We start from the raw sequence: 18242 nt of genomic DNA on the forward strand, positions 1-18242 counted from the left end.
TTCTATAATTGTGGGTGGTTGCATGAGGGTCTACGAAGTGCTGTGACTGAAAGGTGATGCACTGATGCTGGCTTTTTAAGTCAACAAAGAAATTTCACAGGCACTGAAGGGCTGGGGCGGGATTAGAGATGTGCACGGGTAATGCAGCAGTAAATTACTTCAACTGTATCACTACAGAGGGTATGAAACAGCTGGCTATAGCTATGTACGGCCCTGCATGGGCCGGAGTCACGCTGACGAGTCAGTGGAGGCATACCATGGCGAAATTAAAACAAATCAGTGACTGCTCACAATTAAACCAAGAGTTGACAGCACCGTGACAGTGTCTATCAAATCAGCCAGCTTGCTATGGCTAATGACTTTGCCCACTTCCACACCGTTTGGGTTTGGGAATTGAGGCGGGTGCCTCACACCTCGACGTCATGGCGGCAAGTTTGAATCTTCAAAGAGCACAAAAGCGATCTCATAAATTAACAAACAACTTTTAGCGAAATTAAATGTACAGATACATTGTGTAAAAAGCCCCTGATAGCCGCAGCCTTTTTACAATATGACTTCATGGTTGAAAGAAAATTGCTCCAATGGGATGCAATGACGAAGAAAATGAAAAAAAGAATGATGCACATTTGAATAAATAATTTAATTAACGCATGGTAAATGGGTGGGCGATGGAACAAACTACTCAAACAATTTGCCTGACTTTTTGTGTGGTAGTTACCCATTATACAAAGGTTACATGCCCCTGGTTTCGAGGTGGAATCTTTTAGTAAGCCTGAGATTTCACCATGCAGATTTTAAAAGATTGCGTAATCGATCCCTCATGTAAATGACTCCATAGATTATATGATGACTCACAATAGTGGTCATGTGTTTTAATTATTGTGGGCGCGCGCTTTGTGTTTCTTGGCCTCGCGACTCTCGACTCACTATCGTGAGTCTTGATTTATACTACGTGAAAAAAAAAACTTTCGGTTCAGTAACCACTGCCTTTTTAAAAATCGTCAAAACTCGAAATTTCGTCTCACTCACTACCTTCTCAATCTCTCCTCTCCTCCTCCCCTCCTCCGAGATAAGGCTTGAAATAAGACCAAAATTTCATGATAGTGGTACAGTACACTGGTGTACAGGTGTACACATAAAGGGTTGTGGTATGCATTTGACACGGTAAAGAGGAGTCTGTTTTACAGTTCACTGTTGTACATGGGTGTACCTAGGTGTAGAAATGTGTACATCAGTGTGGGTGTACAGCGGTGTACAGCGGTGTACATTGGTGTACAGCAGTGTACATGGGTGTACAGCAGTGTACATGGGTGTACAGCAGTGTACATGGGTGTACAGCAGTGTACATGGGTGTACAGCAGTGTACATGGGTGTAAAGCAGTGTACATCAGTGTACAGCAGTGTACATGGGTGTACAGCAGTGTACAGTGGTGTACAACAGTGTACAGTGGTGTACATGGGTGTATTGCAGTGTACAGCAGTGTACATGAGTATACTTCAGTGTACAGTGGTGTACATGAGTGTACAGTGGTGTACATGGGTGTACTTCAGTGTACATGGGTGTACAGCAGTGTACATCGGTGTACTTCAGTGTACATGGGTGTACAGTGGTGTACTTCAGTGTACAAGGGTGTAGAGCAGTATACTTCAGTGTACATGGGTGTACAGCAGTGCACAGCAGTGTACATGGGTGTACTTCAGTGTACATGGGTGTACAGCAGTGTACATGGGTGTACAGCAGTGTACATGGGTGTACAGCAGTGTACATGGGTGTACAGCAGTGTACATGGGTGTACAGCAGTGTACATGGGTGTACTTCAGTGTACATGGGTGTACAGCAGTGTACATCGGTGTACTTCAGTGTACATGGGTGTACAGTGGTGTACTTCAGTGTACAAGGGTGTAGAGCAGTATACTTCAGTGTACATGGGTGTACAGCAGTGCACAGCAGTGTACATGGGTGTACTTCAGTGTACATGGGTGTACAGCAGTGTACATGGGTGTACAGCAGTGTACATGGGTGTACAGCAGTGTACATGGGTGTACAGCAGTGTACATGGGTGTACAGCAGTGTACATGGGTGTACAGCAGTGTACATGGGTGTACAGCAGTGTACATGGGTGTACAGTAGTGTACATGGGTGTACAGCAGTGTACATGGGTGTACAGTGGTGTACATGGGTGTACTTCAGTGTACAGTGGTGTACATCGGTGTACTTCAGTATACATGGGTGTACAGCGGTGTACTTCAGTGTACATGGGTGTACAGCGGTGTACTTCAGTGTACATGGGTGTACAGCAGTGTACTTCAGTGTTCATGGGTGTACAGTGGTGTACATCGGTGTACTTCAGTGTACATGGGTGTACTTCAGTGTACATGGGTGTACAGCGGTGTACTTCAGTGTACATGGGTGTACAGCAGTGTACTTCAGTATACATGGGTGTACAGCAGTGTACATGGGTGTACAGCAGTGTACATGGGTGTACAGCAGTGTACATGGGTGTACAACAGTGTACATGGGTGTACAGCAGTGTACATGGGTGTACAGCGGTGTACTTCAGTGTACATGGGTGTACAGCAGTGTACTTCAGTATACATGGGTGTACAGCAGTGTACATGGGTGTACAGCAGTGTACATGGGTGTACAGCAGTGTACATGGGTGTACAGCAGTGTACATGGGTGTACAGCAGTGTACATGGGTGTACAACAGTGTACATGGAGGTGTACAGCAGCGTACATGGGTGTACATGAGTGTAAATCAGTGTTTAATGTTGCTTGTCAGTTTAACCCGGTCAGCAGGTCTTACCCTGTTGTGAGCGGGTTTCCACCGTCAACAGATGGTGGTTGTTTTAGTAGGTGTGCAGGGTTCCATGGATTCTCCTATTAATTCTCAAATAGGCCCCTTTTCAACAATTTTACATGATGTATACAGCATGTTTTACTACAAAGGCTTGGAGGTAGGAATGCTTGGGGATTCTAACATTCTCTGAAGCCACAAGAATTTCTGCATGCCACAATGTTCCTAATAGAAACCCTGCACTGTCACACCCTGAGCAAGCCTCAAGATGGAAAAGACAATGGGAAAAAAAGGGGGGATTTTTTTAAGCTCCCTGCTGGGACTGTCTGTGGTGCATGCTTCACCTCTCCACACCCCCGTTATTAATTTTATTCTATTTATTTATTTTTTGGGCAATACATTACATTAAATCCCACCGAACAATCCCCTTGTGATTTTCATCTTCTAAAAATACTAATATGAGATAGTTGGTAGAGGGGAGTGGTATGGCATGTAGTACCATGTGTTCTAACACCTCTACACGCACCTTTTTTCTTGTAACGCATGCGCAATGTTATTCTCCAATTATTGCCAACCCTTCTCACGTGTGTGCCTGCCCAATCTTCTCCCTAGTCAAGGTAGAGCTTTGGGTTAGTCACTATCATAATACACTCACGCATGCTTGACTGCAACATTAACCTAGTTTAACTAGTTAAACTCCATACATTGATGTACATGGGTGTACAACTTGTTCAAAATAATATTAGCTATGCACTAATTGTTGTGGTTATTTTGTAATTATAATTGACCATAAATAAAATAATTGGCCGGACTGCTCTTCATCATAATTAGAATGACATGAAACATGTTAACTCGCTATCCACAGGGTTGCTATTAAACTGTTCATACAGTGATGGTGATGGTTGATTGAGTTGGTATTATAAAATTACCTGTCTGCTGTAAGACATATCTAATCCAAAACAGCCAAGCTGTAAAAAAGGAGTGCAGCCCTCAAAAAGGCTGTGGTGAAAAAAGATGTGAAATCCAAGGTGACGGCCAAGTAATGGCTGTGATGGTAGGTTAATGGTAAAAAATTTAATAACGAAAATTCATGTGAATTTGTGTTTCGGCACCAAATTCACTTGAATTGTCGTTATTAAATTTTTTACCATTAACCTACCATCACAGCCATTTCTTGGCTGCCACTTGGATTTCACATCTTTTTTCACCATAGCCTTTTTGAGGGCCGCACTCCCTTTTTACAGCTTGACTGTTTTGGATTAGATTTCACTTCTTTTTGTATTTGTATACCCCAAAGCCGGCCTATGGCACAGGAAGTTACCTTGAAGAGTGTTCAGTTACCTTGAAGAGTGTTCCTGTGATCTAGCCTTGTATAACCGGGATTCGTTAAAAAGTTCGTGCCTGGATTGTTGGTGTGAGCCAATATTTTCATTGCCAATAGTTTTATGTGTAATGTTAAACCCCTTACTTTGTACCATGAAAAAGGCTGTATTAAGCTGTTACATTTTACGTGAAAGTAGATGTCATGCTGGCCACTCCTGCTAGAACCGGGAAAAGGTTTAAAAGTTGTCTGACGCTCCATGACAGAGCCTTGAAAACCTGCTTCCAGTGTAGACGCGTGTATCTTGTGAACAAAAAAATTTTTTTTAGAAGTCGCTTAATTGTTGGATATGGCAATGCAACAATTTCTTAATTAGTTGCTGCTTTTATCTTTAAAGTCTGTCACAGCTTGGCTAATCTGTCACAGCTTGGCTATTTTGTACTGATCTCATCACACACTACTTTACATGTGCTCTATTCAAGGTTCAACAGGACAGCAAGTCAAGCTGATATCAAAATAGAACTTATACAGTTTACTTATACCTAATAAGCCATTTAGTTAGTGAGATTGCATCAATTTAAATACTGTATACAGTTTTACTTAATCATTAAGCATAAAAGTAATAGTGAACCTGTTCATTCCAGTAACCTTTGGTGACCTGTGATCCTATTAACAGATTTTATTGTATAGTTGAATATTACAAGTATTGTGCAAATCACAAATACAATATAATTCCTACAGTAAATCAAACAGCCATAACACGGAACGTGATAAAAGGAATCAAATGAAACTTAGTGTATGACTTTGTCACATGATAGCTACATGCACTTCTATTATTTTAATTTCTCTGAAAAATTAACATGGAATAACCAAAATACTATAGAATTTCCTGAACTAATATCCCATGCTCCAGCAGGTGGTTTTGAGTCAGTAGTCCATAGTATGACAAAATATTTTGTGACATAAGCTATAGACCATATTGCAAGGTTCAGCGGATTTCGGGAGGTCAAGGGGGCTCTTGACCCCCTCAATATTTTTCTAGCTTACCAAGATTGAGATTCCCTAATATAGCAGTACAACAGCCAAAAAACAGTGATGAACTCATGCTGAAATCACTAAATCCCATCTCAGAGGGTTTACTTTTCAAAAATTTTCTGGGGGGGAGCATGACCCCAGAGCCCCTATAGGTTGGCATACTCTGCAAAGCTATATCTCAATCTGGAGTCCCATTACATTTTGACCCCCCTTGGATCTGCCCTGAATCCTTATAAGTTACAAGATTCAGTAAGGCACAGCTACTCCCTGCAGTTCCATGCAATAAATACATTTTGAGATGTTGTGATGCAAATCTTTGAGGCACCGTCTAAAATTTCTCTCTTGGTATTGGGTAAAAATTTTGCAATAAAATGAAAGTGTTCTTGACACAGGAAATTGTTGGTAATGTCCTAATTTCGAGGGTTTCATATATGTTAGAAACGTTCAGCCGATATAATTCTGCTAGAATTTGATGGTACTCTACTACTTCATTTTGCTTACAAGATCAAGCCTGTGAGAGGTGATGATTAGAATCTAATGGACATGTCAGTTCAAATGATGTTAAGCTAGAAGTGATGGTGTTGTGAATGACAATATCTATAGTCTACATGGTGTTATCACTGCATTAGCAGGGATTGTAGCTCACTGGCTCGCAAGTTGGGTAGGTCTAGCATAGATTGACAAAACTTCCTTAAAGCTGGTGACTAAACAATGGAATATCAACTTTTCCACATACAAAAGTTGACCAAATTTTAAACATTGAAGAAACTAAAAGTTACTGTTATGGAGAGAGCTATTAATGTAGAAAGTACAAATTTAATAAGTTTAGCTAAATAACTGAATTTTTGAGCACTGCAGTGTATGATAGCTATGGTAGGAAAATGAATAGGCTGATGTCTGATTGTGTGCAAAGCTTACGTAAGGTGTAATCCATAGCTACTGGAGCATTCAAAGTATTATAGCTAGCATACACTGCTGTACACCCATGTACACCGCTGTACACTCTATACGCTCAAGTTAACATGCTGTAGCCTTTTATGTGTACACCAGTACACTGCACCAACACCATAAAGTTTTGGCTCACATGCACAAATGTGTACTCGTGTTAATGATTAGTGTTCGCTGCGCTATAAACTGCAATCCATGTACACCATGTACATTGGTGTACTGTAAAGGTTACAAAGAATTATGGTCTTATAATAAGCTTCATATGGCGCATGGTCATCATTTTACGCCACAACAGCAAACTCACTGGTGGGATGTGCCTTTTGGGGTTCCGACGAGTGTACGCCCTGTGCGCCTTGTCTTTTCAATCAAGCTGCTTGTCTTCTTCTTCATGCAACGAAACCATATCGAGGCATTAATTTTCCATATCAACACTTTCTTTAAGCAGCATAATAGATGCTACAAAATTATTTAAGGCGCTTAGAGTACGCTACTGTACGGAGCAGAGTACAGAGGTACCGCGGTACTCCATGATACCGTCACGACATCATGCCCATTCTTTATTCTACGTATTATCGATCTATCGATCGAGACCACGATTACCACGTCCCTTTTACGCTAGCTTATAGCTGTATTTGTGATCACACACCTTCAAGTTGGTAGGTTGATTCGAACTCGGATTCGAGATTCTACTATGAATCGATCGAAACCATGATGACCACACCCCTTTTTGGGGCAAGCACACATCTTTGCAGGCTGACTAGAGATACTCTAATACAGCAGTCACCCTAATAGAACAGTCACATGTTTATAGCTAGCTGTATGCTTTATCAAAAAACTAAACAAACTAGTATATTAAAAATTATAAATTTAAAATGAAGTAGGAATCCAAGCAATAAAAAGTAGTGAAACAAGTGATGAACATGGTAGATATTACAGCATAGCTCAGTGGGAAATACCTACTTTGGCATGGTATAACAATTATTTTGTGATCAATGCCAAAGTAGGGATTTTCCACTGAGCTATACTGTAATATCTACCATTGTTCATCACTTGTTTCACTACTTTTTATCGCTTGGATTCCTACTTCATTTTTAAATTTATAATTTTTAATATACTAGTGACATCTAATCCAATCCCACAATAACTCCACCTATATAAAATGCTTTCATTGTCTAAGTTGATTAGACATAACATCCTCAAATCTTTGTGTTTTAAAAACCACAGTTTCACCTAGGTTTTAATATCCATGAAGATTTTCATGCTAGGTCTCTAACCTACACTGAAGTCACATTTTTGTTCTTCCTATTAGTAAACACACTGAATGGTCTTTGGCTGTGTGGCACACTACAATGTGTCTTGATCTTGTCCTACATACACCCATGCATGAGCTGACTGCTGAACACAGTAACGATTATGTAAATTGATACATAACTGCTGATAATCACAGTAGTGATCACACTTGTTTACTTATGAACATGTATATAAGTTCACAAAGGTTACATATTAAAAATAATATGAACATTATGAAAAACCAAGTGGCTATGCTATTGTTATGATTAGATGCCTTGAATACATGCTCAGAACATCCAGAACAACATTTTTAAATGAAATCCTAAAATGATAGAATAGGAGGTGAAGTAGCAGCATATGTGGATAAGTTGTGCAGCATAATATGTGACTGGATTTTGGAAAAACGATCCAAATCACACATTAGAAGTTCCGAGATAAACGGTTTTAAAGAATTGAAGCCAGCATAACTCTCCAAGGATAGCAAGCACGCGCATAAAATTTACACAAAAGATGCATCAATCTGTTACCTTTCAAGCCACTTCCAGTACTTGTAGCTGCTTGTACAGTTTCCCGCCAAATAAGATAGAAAATCTGAGCAGTTGGACGAGCAAAGTAGTATCACGAGTGCTCACAAAGGGGTGGAGGCTGGGCAAGAGATAGACCTCAAAATGGAGGCAGACCACGATTGGAGTCCAGACACGAGATTACAGGGCTGTGCTGGCTCCTTAGTGGCTGATATGTAGCAAAATCAACAGAGAACACGTCTGGCCAACATTATAAGGCTGTCCACCAGTAAACCACTGACTCTTGCCAAGCCAGGTCCTTCACAAGGCCTGAAACCGCCATTTGAGCACTCCACACCACCCAGAAAAGACGTGTGTAAAAACCAGCCTCGTGTAGTTTGAGTAGTGCTGAGGGTCAAAACTTGTAGTACGATAGTGTAGCTATCCACTGGTGGTGTTAGTTTGATTTTGCCTGATGTGCGATTTGGATCGGTTCTGTAAAATCTGGTCACATATTATATGGTGATAATGGGCAGCTAATCACTGAGACAATCAGAACTTCTACTGCATGATACTAACCGAGAAGGCCATTGCATTAACAACACTTCAGCTTTATGAAAGAACACTGAAAGGTGACACCCAATAATCAAAACAAAGCACATGCTTGTATTCATGATCAGGAGTCTGTTTGTTAATACATTCAATTTCCTTATACCCAGTATCCTACCATTGACCTCTCTGCTGATGTTTTATTTCCACTAGTGTGAGATGTAGTCAGACATCTTGAGGTAGCTGAGATGAATGGTATCTTTAACTGGTGATCAAGGTTCATGTCGCAAGTTTTTCAATATGGTTGGAAAGTGTTTGTCAGATATTGCTGTTGTTTATGAAGTTTGGAATCCCTATTCAAGTGATGAAAGTGATAAACTTATTTTTTACATCAGATGTTCCCCACCTTAATAAAACAGTGCAGCATGCTTAGTCAAACTCATATATTCATTTTGATCATCCGCGCACACCCAAATGCATGCCAAGGGTGAATCCAGGATTTTTCCAGGGCGATTTCCAGATTTGGTAGTGACTTACTGATGCAGGGGTCTGGGGGGCTGTAGCCGCTGACATATTTCAAAATGCTTCAAACTTTACTATATTCATGATTTCATGAATAGTAGACACTATTTTCAATACACGCTTGGTTCCCATAAAGTCCTACAGTAAATAGGAATCATGACGGTCTATGGCTGGTCAAGCATTGTAGTGATCCAAGTACATGTCTGTTCATTTGCAGGCAAGAATTCGATAAGAATTTAATGGTAAAGATTCATCATTTATTTTTGATAGGTCTACCTGCTTAGGAGAAGCATTGGCTATTGTTATTCGCTATGTAAATTCTAAATGGAAGATAGTGCAGCATCTAGTTCATCTCCAAAATTAATGTTGATCAGGAGTGTTACTGGCTATGTTACTACAAATGTTTACAAATTTTTCTGTAGACGAATGTATTGGAGTACAGTTGAGTGAGATTAGCAGGCTCAATGAGTATTACCTGTGGTAACGTTGTAATTTATTATAAAGTACAGCTACGTAGTTATGATTTATTATTAGCTGTAATAAAACTGCACCATATGTTGGCTAGCCCATGTTTGGGTCATTAGCCTTTGTGTAATCAGAATGACAATGTTAAGCATTTTGCAGGTGTTTGCCCCCACTTCACCTTCTGACTGGTTACACCACTGAGCCCTAGTAAACATGTTTTAAGCAATATCCAAATACCTTCTCCAATTTTGATTTCCGCACTTGGAAATGAACCACATTGATTTAATCACTCTCCCTCACCTTTTGCTTTGACCCCCCTGAAACTAGATACACATTACCATGGGGGAAATGTTGAAGTGTTTTAATTTTGTACACATTATGCATTTAATCAAGGTATGCTCCTACAGTATTACTGTGAAATTGTGAAAGATGTATACATGTATATTATTTACATTTTTCATGCAAATACAATGTTGACAGATGGGTAACAAATGACAGACTATAACAGTGCCTATAATAGCAGCATACTGACCTTCTCAGCTTGTGAAGAAATTTTGACTATAATTTGTACCTGGTGTAAAATTTCTTTTGCAATCATTTCAAAAAGTTCAGTGACTCCTTGACCTGTTTTTGTGCTTATCTCTGCATAGTGAAAAAATATATCATTAATTTTTGTGTATTGTTCAGCTTCAGTCTGATCCACCACTCTTCTTGTTGCTTCATCTATCTTGTTTGCAACCAGTATAAAAAGAGTCTCATCTGATAAACCGTAGCGAGACACATCCCCATACCAATATTTTACATTGTTGAATGTATCTACATCACAGCAGTCATACACTATTATCACAAAACGTGCACCTCGGTAGAAATTATACTTGAAACTATCCTGTGCAAATGACACATTACTACTATAATACAGTAAGCAAGTTTACAAGCAAATGTTTAAAAATGTACACACACTTCTACTGTATTATACAGATGTTCTATACCCATAGATCACAAACAACACCAGTTTCAGACAAATATTACAGTTGAATGTATATTGTTTACCTACCATTGATGCACACATCTCCTAGATCCTGTATCAACATTAGAATTTGCCAAACATGTATGTGTTTTCTAAGGTGTAAATATGTTACACTTTTGTATGTTAACCCTTAAACCTGCGTAATCCAGAAAACTGGATTTGATTTTAAAAAAAAAATTGAAATGCACAATACTTTTGCCAATCTACATAGGTGGTTACAAACAAGCATATCTCATGAAGTGTTCATCTGATCGCTTCGACAAACAGATTTTATTAATTGGCAAAGAGTATGCTATCTGCCTGTATCAAGACACATGGTAGTGTGTCGCGCAGCCCAAGAAGCCAGCACGCCACACTGTGAGTATATTAACAGGAAGAAAGAAAACACAATTTTCACACCTCTGTAGCTCTGTGATCCCTAATCCGATTGGAGCCAATTTTGCTAGAGAAGTGCCAGCCAGTTAGGGGAGTCTATATCAAATTTGAAGAAAATCGCTCCAGCCATTTCCGAGATACAAGCCAACAAAATTTCGTTTTAATTTCTTCGTTTTTTTGTTCATCATCTTCATTTCGCACACTTCGCAAAATCCACCATAAAACACGAATGCGCGCTTGGATCAGGCTGAAATTTGGCACACCTAAAAGTAGGGCTGAGCAATAGTATCGATAGTGCGATATATCGTGATAGTAAATCACTATTGTTATCGCAATAGTAGGGATATCACTATCGTGATAGTTATGATAAGCTCAGATCTGCATTAAAATGGTATTAACAACCCTTCTATACTGTTTTACAGTTGGTATTACCAACTTTCTTACAAAGGAGTGGCCTGTAAAAGCATACCAAAAGTCCATATTCATCAGCCACTCATGCAGTTAATTAACAAATGTCCTGTGCATGCAAAATAACTCTCTATATGACTGCAAATCATAGCTATACAATTAAGACCTTGTTAAGAACAAAGTGTTTCATAAACTATCGGGATAGTATTCACTATCGCAATATTTAATGAGTAACTATCGTGATAGTAAAATTTTTACTATCACTCAGCACTACCTAAAAGGCTCATTAAGTTGGATCTCTGTACCAACTTTGGTAGGAATCTGATGAACATTCACGGAATTATGACCGATTATTTGCATAAAATAAGGTCGAAGGACTGTCACGCCTACAGGGTAAACCCCTTGGAGGAATCAGTTGAAAATTGATATGTAGATGGAGCAACCATCGTAGGAGTGCCTTTTTGTGGTTTGAAAGGAATCGGGATAAAGACCATCCACACAAAAACAGCCAAGCTGTGAAAAAATGGTGCGGCCTTAAAAAGCCTGGGTGAAAAAAGTTGTGAAATCAAAGGTGGCGGCCAAGAAATGGCTGCAATGATGTTAATGCTAATAAATTTTAACAATGCACACAGCCATTATTAAAATTTTTTAACATTAACGATGAAATACTCGAATTTCATTGGCTACTTACAAGTATCTAAATCATGTAGATCCCTTGCATATGTCTCAATCGATCCCTGTCTCTGAGATGATACAAAACACAGTAATTATGCTCCTGTATCACTGGCAATGCATGAGCATTTAACTGGACAACAAGTGCCATACTAATTACTGAGAGGTGTAATGGGCTTGTTAACAACACTCATTGCTACATTTCTCATGTCACAAGCAGCTGAGAAGGTACAACAATGAGCTATGGTCTAAATTAGTTAGACATTGAAACACAGGGTTCTACAGAATTTAGAAACCCTCAGGCCCTCTAGTAGCACCCTTGCTTTGCTTGTGCGTGACAACACAGGGCCTTTCATGTTTCTAAATTCCGTAGAACCCTGTGTTTCAATGTCTAACAATTATTTAAAGTGCTAGCTAATGGCAACTAAACAAGGAATATAGGCATTGCGCCTGTGTTTCACCTGTGTTTCACCTGTGTTGTGCCTCCATTAGTCAGTCTAGTCTGTCTTCTCAACAACTAAAAGTTTTCGATTGTGGTACTTTAATAAGCATATTTCCTAGGACTCATCCGTTTATGTGAACAAAATGCAGTAAAAACGTTCACTACTGCTGACCACAAGTAACCATCATTGAAATCTTCAAGTGCGTTTATAAATTAAATCCAGTGGTTTTACTCTTATTGGTTGGTTTGACTGGTTAGCCAGTGCAGTACAGGCTATTAGCCTACACTGGCTTGGTTGATTGGTTGTATTGGCCAATGAGTGATTACTCACTCAAAGTAGGCTATTATCTTGCAAAATAGACCTGGCAGTTCTATAACTACCTGATATAGAACTGTAGTCTTTTAAAGTGTTCTATAACTGCCCAATAATTATAGAGCACTTGTGGTTGTATGGCGAATATAGAGCCTTTTTTTGCTTTGATCCTCCCACGTTAAGTTATATGCTGCAGGGAATGTGATAGCAATAGTTAACCAATGATTAAGTATCATACACAGTATGATAGTACTGTATAGTAGGGACTACAAAGTGGCCCATGAAAAAGCATCACCCAAAAACCTTTCCCTGATGACGATGAGGCAGTACTGGTTAGGTAAAAAACTAAGCCTAAACAGGCCTTCAGAATGACCCAAAACACTTTCAACAAGTTGCTATGAATTTTTTTTTTAAATTACTAAATGGAAGTTTCTACTAACTGACTGACTGATTCCTTTAGACAAGCATAACTCGACTAAGGCTAAGGGTTTGATTTTTAAACTTAGTTTATGGGGCATGGGCTAATTGTTTTTGTAAAAACGTGTGTGTACCTACCTACCTATGTTTGTTTGTCCATATGCACCCACATGAGCAAAAATGTTTAAAATGGTAAAAAGCAGCCAGAACGTAAGAATTGAAAGCTAAATTAAGTCTGTATTAAACTTCCACACACATAAACTTTGCTTAGAGGTGGGTATGGCAACTCTTCATATTCTTCTTGAACAGTCTTCCCTTTCAGTTTATAGACGTTTAACAACTTTAACCCTTGTAAGGACCATAGAACATCGATAAAAAGTACTGAAACAAGCTGGAGCAGTGCACGATACTGCATTTCTATAGTATTTTATAAACTGTTAAAAATATTTCGTCAAAGTTCGCATCCAACAAAAATTAAATTACGCGAAAGTTTTACCAACGTAATATTAGAGAGGTTGAATGAATTCGGTTAACTGTTTTCTGGCCACCTGGATTGAAGCTTGGCCATTGGCGTGTCAAGCATATGTTTCTGCTGGAAGTGTTTTAAAAACAAGGGCCTCCCTCATCCTAGAGGAGAGCTGTCTTTGTCTATTTCGCAGCACAAGCGATAGCGTCGGTAATGACTATACCTTATCTCACCTTGTCATGTCCCCAGAAGTGTGTTTTCCGCTGGTAGCCTCAGCCTGGGCAGAAGAGCTATCATACCATTCAGACATACTCTTTTGTGGAGTTTATGCTGCGAGGCATCCAGAGAGGATTTCGAATTGGGTTTGATAGAAGAAGCTGGCTGGTGCCTGCCACCTCTGACCTCTCAGTTAACAATCTGCAAGCAGTGCAGAGTACCTCAGTAAGGAAGCATCATTGGTAGAATGTGGACAATTCCAGTAAGCAGGTGGCCAAAGGCTTGCATATAATTCCACTGAAATGGTGTCTCATAGTGGACCTACCCTCCCCAGAAAATGAAAGCATTAAAAGTGGTATAAACCCAGAGGTGGCCTCATTGGCATATGCCTCTGTTGACCACCTGGCAGTGTTAGTAGCATCCATAGGTAGAGGCTCCTTCCTCGTAAAGCAGATGTAAAGAAGCTTACAAAATAGTTCCAGTGCACCCAGAAGATCAGTACTTGCTTGGGGTATACTGGAAAGGTTCCCTGTATGTGGATAAGGTGCTGTCTTTTAGGCTTAGGTTAACCCTAAAAATATTCTCAGCCCTGGCTGATGTGCTACAATGGATTCTTCATCATAACGGCATCTCAAAGGGTTTCCACTACCTAGATCACTATATCTTTGTTGCTAAGGACCATCAGTCAGCCTTAGCTCAAAAAGAAACTCTGGTTAAAACATTCCAGACCCTTGGAGTGCCATTAGAATTCTCCAAGTTGGAAGGCCCAGAAACCTGTCTAACATTTTTGGGAATAGAAGTGGATACATCTGCCCTACAGTTACACCTGCCAAGAGATAAATTAGACAAGCTGAAATGGCAACTGAGATGGGCTATTAGCTTTCGCCGCTCAATCCCTAAAGAGGAGCTAGAGAGCCTGGTTGGACTACTCCACTTTGCAACTAAAGTAGTCAGGACAGGCAGACCATTTCTACGTAGGCTATATACACTTAAGGATGTTGGGAGTCAACCAGATCACTTGGTAATACTTAAGTGCCCAGCAAAAGCAGATATTCTGTGGCGGTACATTTTTGTGGACAGCTGGAATGGAATCTCCCTTTTATGGGACCTTGGTTTACAGAACCCAATGAGCAGGGTGTGCTCTGATGCATCAGGGTCTTGGGGCATGGTGCATTTGGCCGATCTGGATGGTTTCACCTCCAGTGGACTCCCAGACTTTACCGCTCTGTATTGCAGTAAAGGAGACGATACCAGTAGTTATAGCAACAGCATTATTTGGCCACCACTGGAGTGGTGAAATAGTTGAATTTGTGGTAGACTATGTGGCAGTAGTGGCAGTGCTTAAAGCTACATACAGTAGTGACCTGCATTTAATACATCTAACCCATGTACTAGTGTTCCTTGGAGCAAAATTTAACTTCTGGTTTGTGGCTTTCCATATTCCAGGTGTTAAGAATGTTGCAGCCGATGCATTGTCATGAAATGCACTGTCATCTTTTTTCTCTCAGGCTCCTGAGGAAAATCCTAAACTTCCATTCACCTTTGGTCACACTGGTATCTCAGAAAATTACATGGACTTGCGAAAGCTGGATCAAGCAGTTCAGGGATACTTTACAGCAGGTTACCTTCATCACACCGAACTTACCAATCAGCCGAACGCCATTACCTGGTCTTCTGCAAGAGCTTCACACTGGTCCCGCTACCAACTCCAGAGGAAATCCTGTACTTTTTCGTGCCTATCTGGGCCAACAGGGCCTGGCCAATTCCACAATCAGAACTTACTTGTCAGGTGTGTGGCAACTCCAAATTGTCCATGGGGAAAGGATCCAGGTATTGACAGGATTCCTCGCCTTCAGCAAGTCCTTCAAGGAGTGAAGGCAGAATGTGGAAAGAAAAGAAAGCCTACTTGTTCTCGTCTACCCATTATCCCAGGGATCCTAAGGAAGATGAGAATGTCATGGACAGGCAAAGATTCATCATTCGACTCGGTTATGTTGTGGATAGCTCCCTGACAACCTTCTTCTCTTTTTGTCAATCAGGGGAAATCACAGTAGAGAATGAAGAAAATATGACCCCACAACCCACCTCTCCTTCAGCGATGTAGCAGCTGATAGTGTCACTTACCCATTAGTGATATCCTTGAACATTAAGTGCTCAAAGACAGATCAAGGAAGAGTGGGCTGCAAAGTAGTGCTGGGCAAAACCTGCGATGACCTCTGCCCTGTCACAGCTTTATTACAATACTTAGCTAGACGAGGGTGTGGTATATTTAGTAACTATTATGATGTAATTGTAATGCGCATTAATTAGATGTAGAATATTCTAGAACTAGGCAAGCACGTGTTGTATTCTTTTTGCTTTAATGTAACTTGCTGTGCTGTTGCGTGATTGACACTGATCATTATTATTGTGATTATTATCGAAACCCGCTAAACACTACACTGGCGACGAGGATGGCGGCATCACAACTTGGCAGTATGAATGCTTTCGACCCCGACACGGATGATTGGACCGCGTATGTGGAAAGACTGGAATCATTTTTCGTCGCTAATGAAATTAAAGATGAGAAGAAAGTGTCGGTTCTAGTAACCTTTCTGGGAGCGAAGGCTTACGAACTGTTACGATCAATCATCGTGCCGGCAAAACCAGCTACTAAGGATTACGCCGACCTGATTAAAGCAATGCAGACTCACCTGGATCCAAAACCATTGACGATTGCCGAACGCTTTAAGTTTCATCAACGAAATCAGAAGGGGAAACCATAGCCCAGTATCTCGCCGAGTTATGTAAGTTGACAAAACACTGTGACTTTGGAGATAAACTCGATGAAACCTTGAGAGATAGGCTAGTGTGTGGGATGCAAAGTGGACAGATTCAAAAGAGACTTTTAGCTGAGAAAGAGTTGACCTTACAGAGAGCCACTGAATTAGCACAGGGGATGGAGGCAGCCACAAAACAGTCTAGCGAACTACGCATGCCTGGTGGAACTGTATCTGGAAGCCATGAAATTCACTTGCAAACTGCAGGAAAACCCTGTTACAGATGTGGCAGTAGAGGTCACCCACAAGAGAAATGTCATTTCAGAACACAAAAATGCAATAACTGTGGCAAGAAAGGCCACATCGCAAAAGTGTGTAAATCACCCCCAAAGTCAGGTGATAAGAAAGTGCCACCCCACAACCCTTCCAAACCAAAAGTGATAAAAGGAAACCATTTCGTTGAACAACCACAGGTTGAAGAAGAATTTGGAATGTTTACAGTGAAGCAATCAAATGATGGAATCATTGTTGAATTGCTCATTGATGGAATCCCAGTGAAGATGACCCTCGACACTGGAGCTGCAGTTTCAGTTATCTCATCTGAGATGTGCCAGGAACTGTTACCACAATTGACACTTAAACAGTCCAACTTGTTATTGAAAACCTATACTGGTGAGCCTCTGAAGTTAGAAGGGGAGGCGACTGTTAATGTCAACTACCAAGGACAGCGGTTCACATTACCATTAGTAGTTGTAACAGGCAATGGACCACCCTTACTTGGTCGTAATTGGCTCCAACATGTTAAACTCAATTGGAAATAAATCAAGTATGTTTCCACAACTGTTGATGGACTACTCCACAAGTATCGTGCTCTATTCAAGGATGAGTTAGGTACAATGACAGGAGTACAAGCACGACTTTCTGTCAAGCCTGATTCAACACCTAAGTTTTGTAGGGCAAGGGCCACGCCTTATGCTCTTCGTGAAGCCATTGGAAAAGATTTGACACGTCTTCAACAAATGGGTGTAATCGAGAGTGTGAAATACAGTGATTGGGCTACACCGGTAGTACCAGTGCCCAAGCCAGATGGCACAGTTCAACTTTGTGGCGACTTTAAAGTAACAGTGAACCCTGTTTTACAGATTGACAAATATCCTATTCCTAAGCCAGAAGACTTATTGACGGTGCTTGCAGGTGGCCAGAAATTTTCCAAACTTGATTTGTCCCAGGCTTACCAGCAAATGTTGCTGCACCCTGATGACCGAAAGTATACAACAATTAACACTCATCTGGGCCTGTTTCAGTATACACGTCTGCCATTTGGCATTGCGTCAGCGCCCGCAATCTTTCAACATCAGATGGAAAAGATCCTACAAGGCATTCCTAACATTGCTTGTTATTTGGACGATGTGTTGATTACTGGCAAGGATGACAGTGAACATGTGGCGACGCTAGAGAAAGTTTTTGAGCGCTTGTACCAATGGAGATTACGTTTGAAGAAAACTAAATCTGAGTTTTTAAAAGAATCTGTACAGTACCTAGGATATGTAGTGGATGCACAAGGGTTGCACACTGCCCCTGATAAGATTCGAGCAATCACAGATGCTCCCAGTCCTAAAAATCAGCAGCAGTTGAGAGCTTTCCTAGGCCTTGTGAACTATTATGGAAAGTTTTTACCATCATTGTCCACTACAACTCACCCTCTCAACCAACTAC

The 18242-nt window shown here is 40.5% G+C and overlaps 1 protein-coding gene across 1 annotated transcript in view; it reads right to left on the reverse strand.

Moving 5' to 3' along the window:
• Positions 1-18242, reverse strand: part of LOC136252244 (uncharacterized) — a 50518-nt gene that overhangs the window by 8703 nt on the left and 23573 nt on the right. The window contains exon 3 of the mRNA XM_066044646.1: positions 9964-10317. Coding sequence (XP_065900718.1) covers positions 9964-10317 — 354 coding nt within the window. The remainder of the gene's footprint in view (positions 1-9963; positions 10318-18242) is intronic.

This window comes from Dysidea avara, chromosome 4 (assembly GCF_963678975.1).
Source record: "Dysidea avara chromosome 4, odDysAvar1.4, whole genome shotgun sequence".
In the NCBI taxonomy this organism is placed as follows: domain Eukaryota; kingdom Metazoa; phylum Porifera; class Demospongiae; order Dictyoceratida; family Dysideidae; genus Dysidea; species Dysidea avara.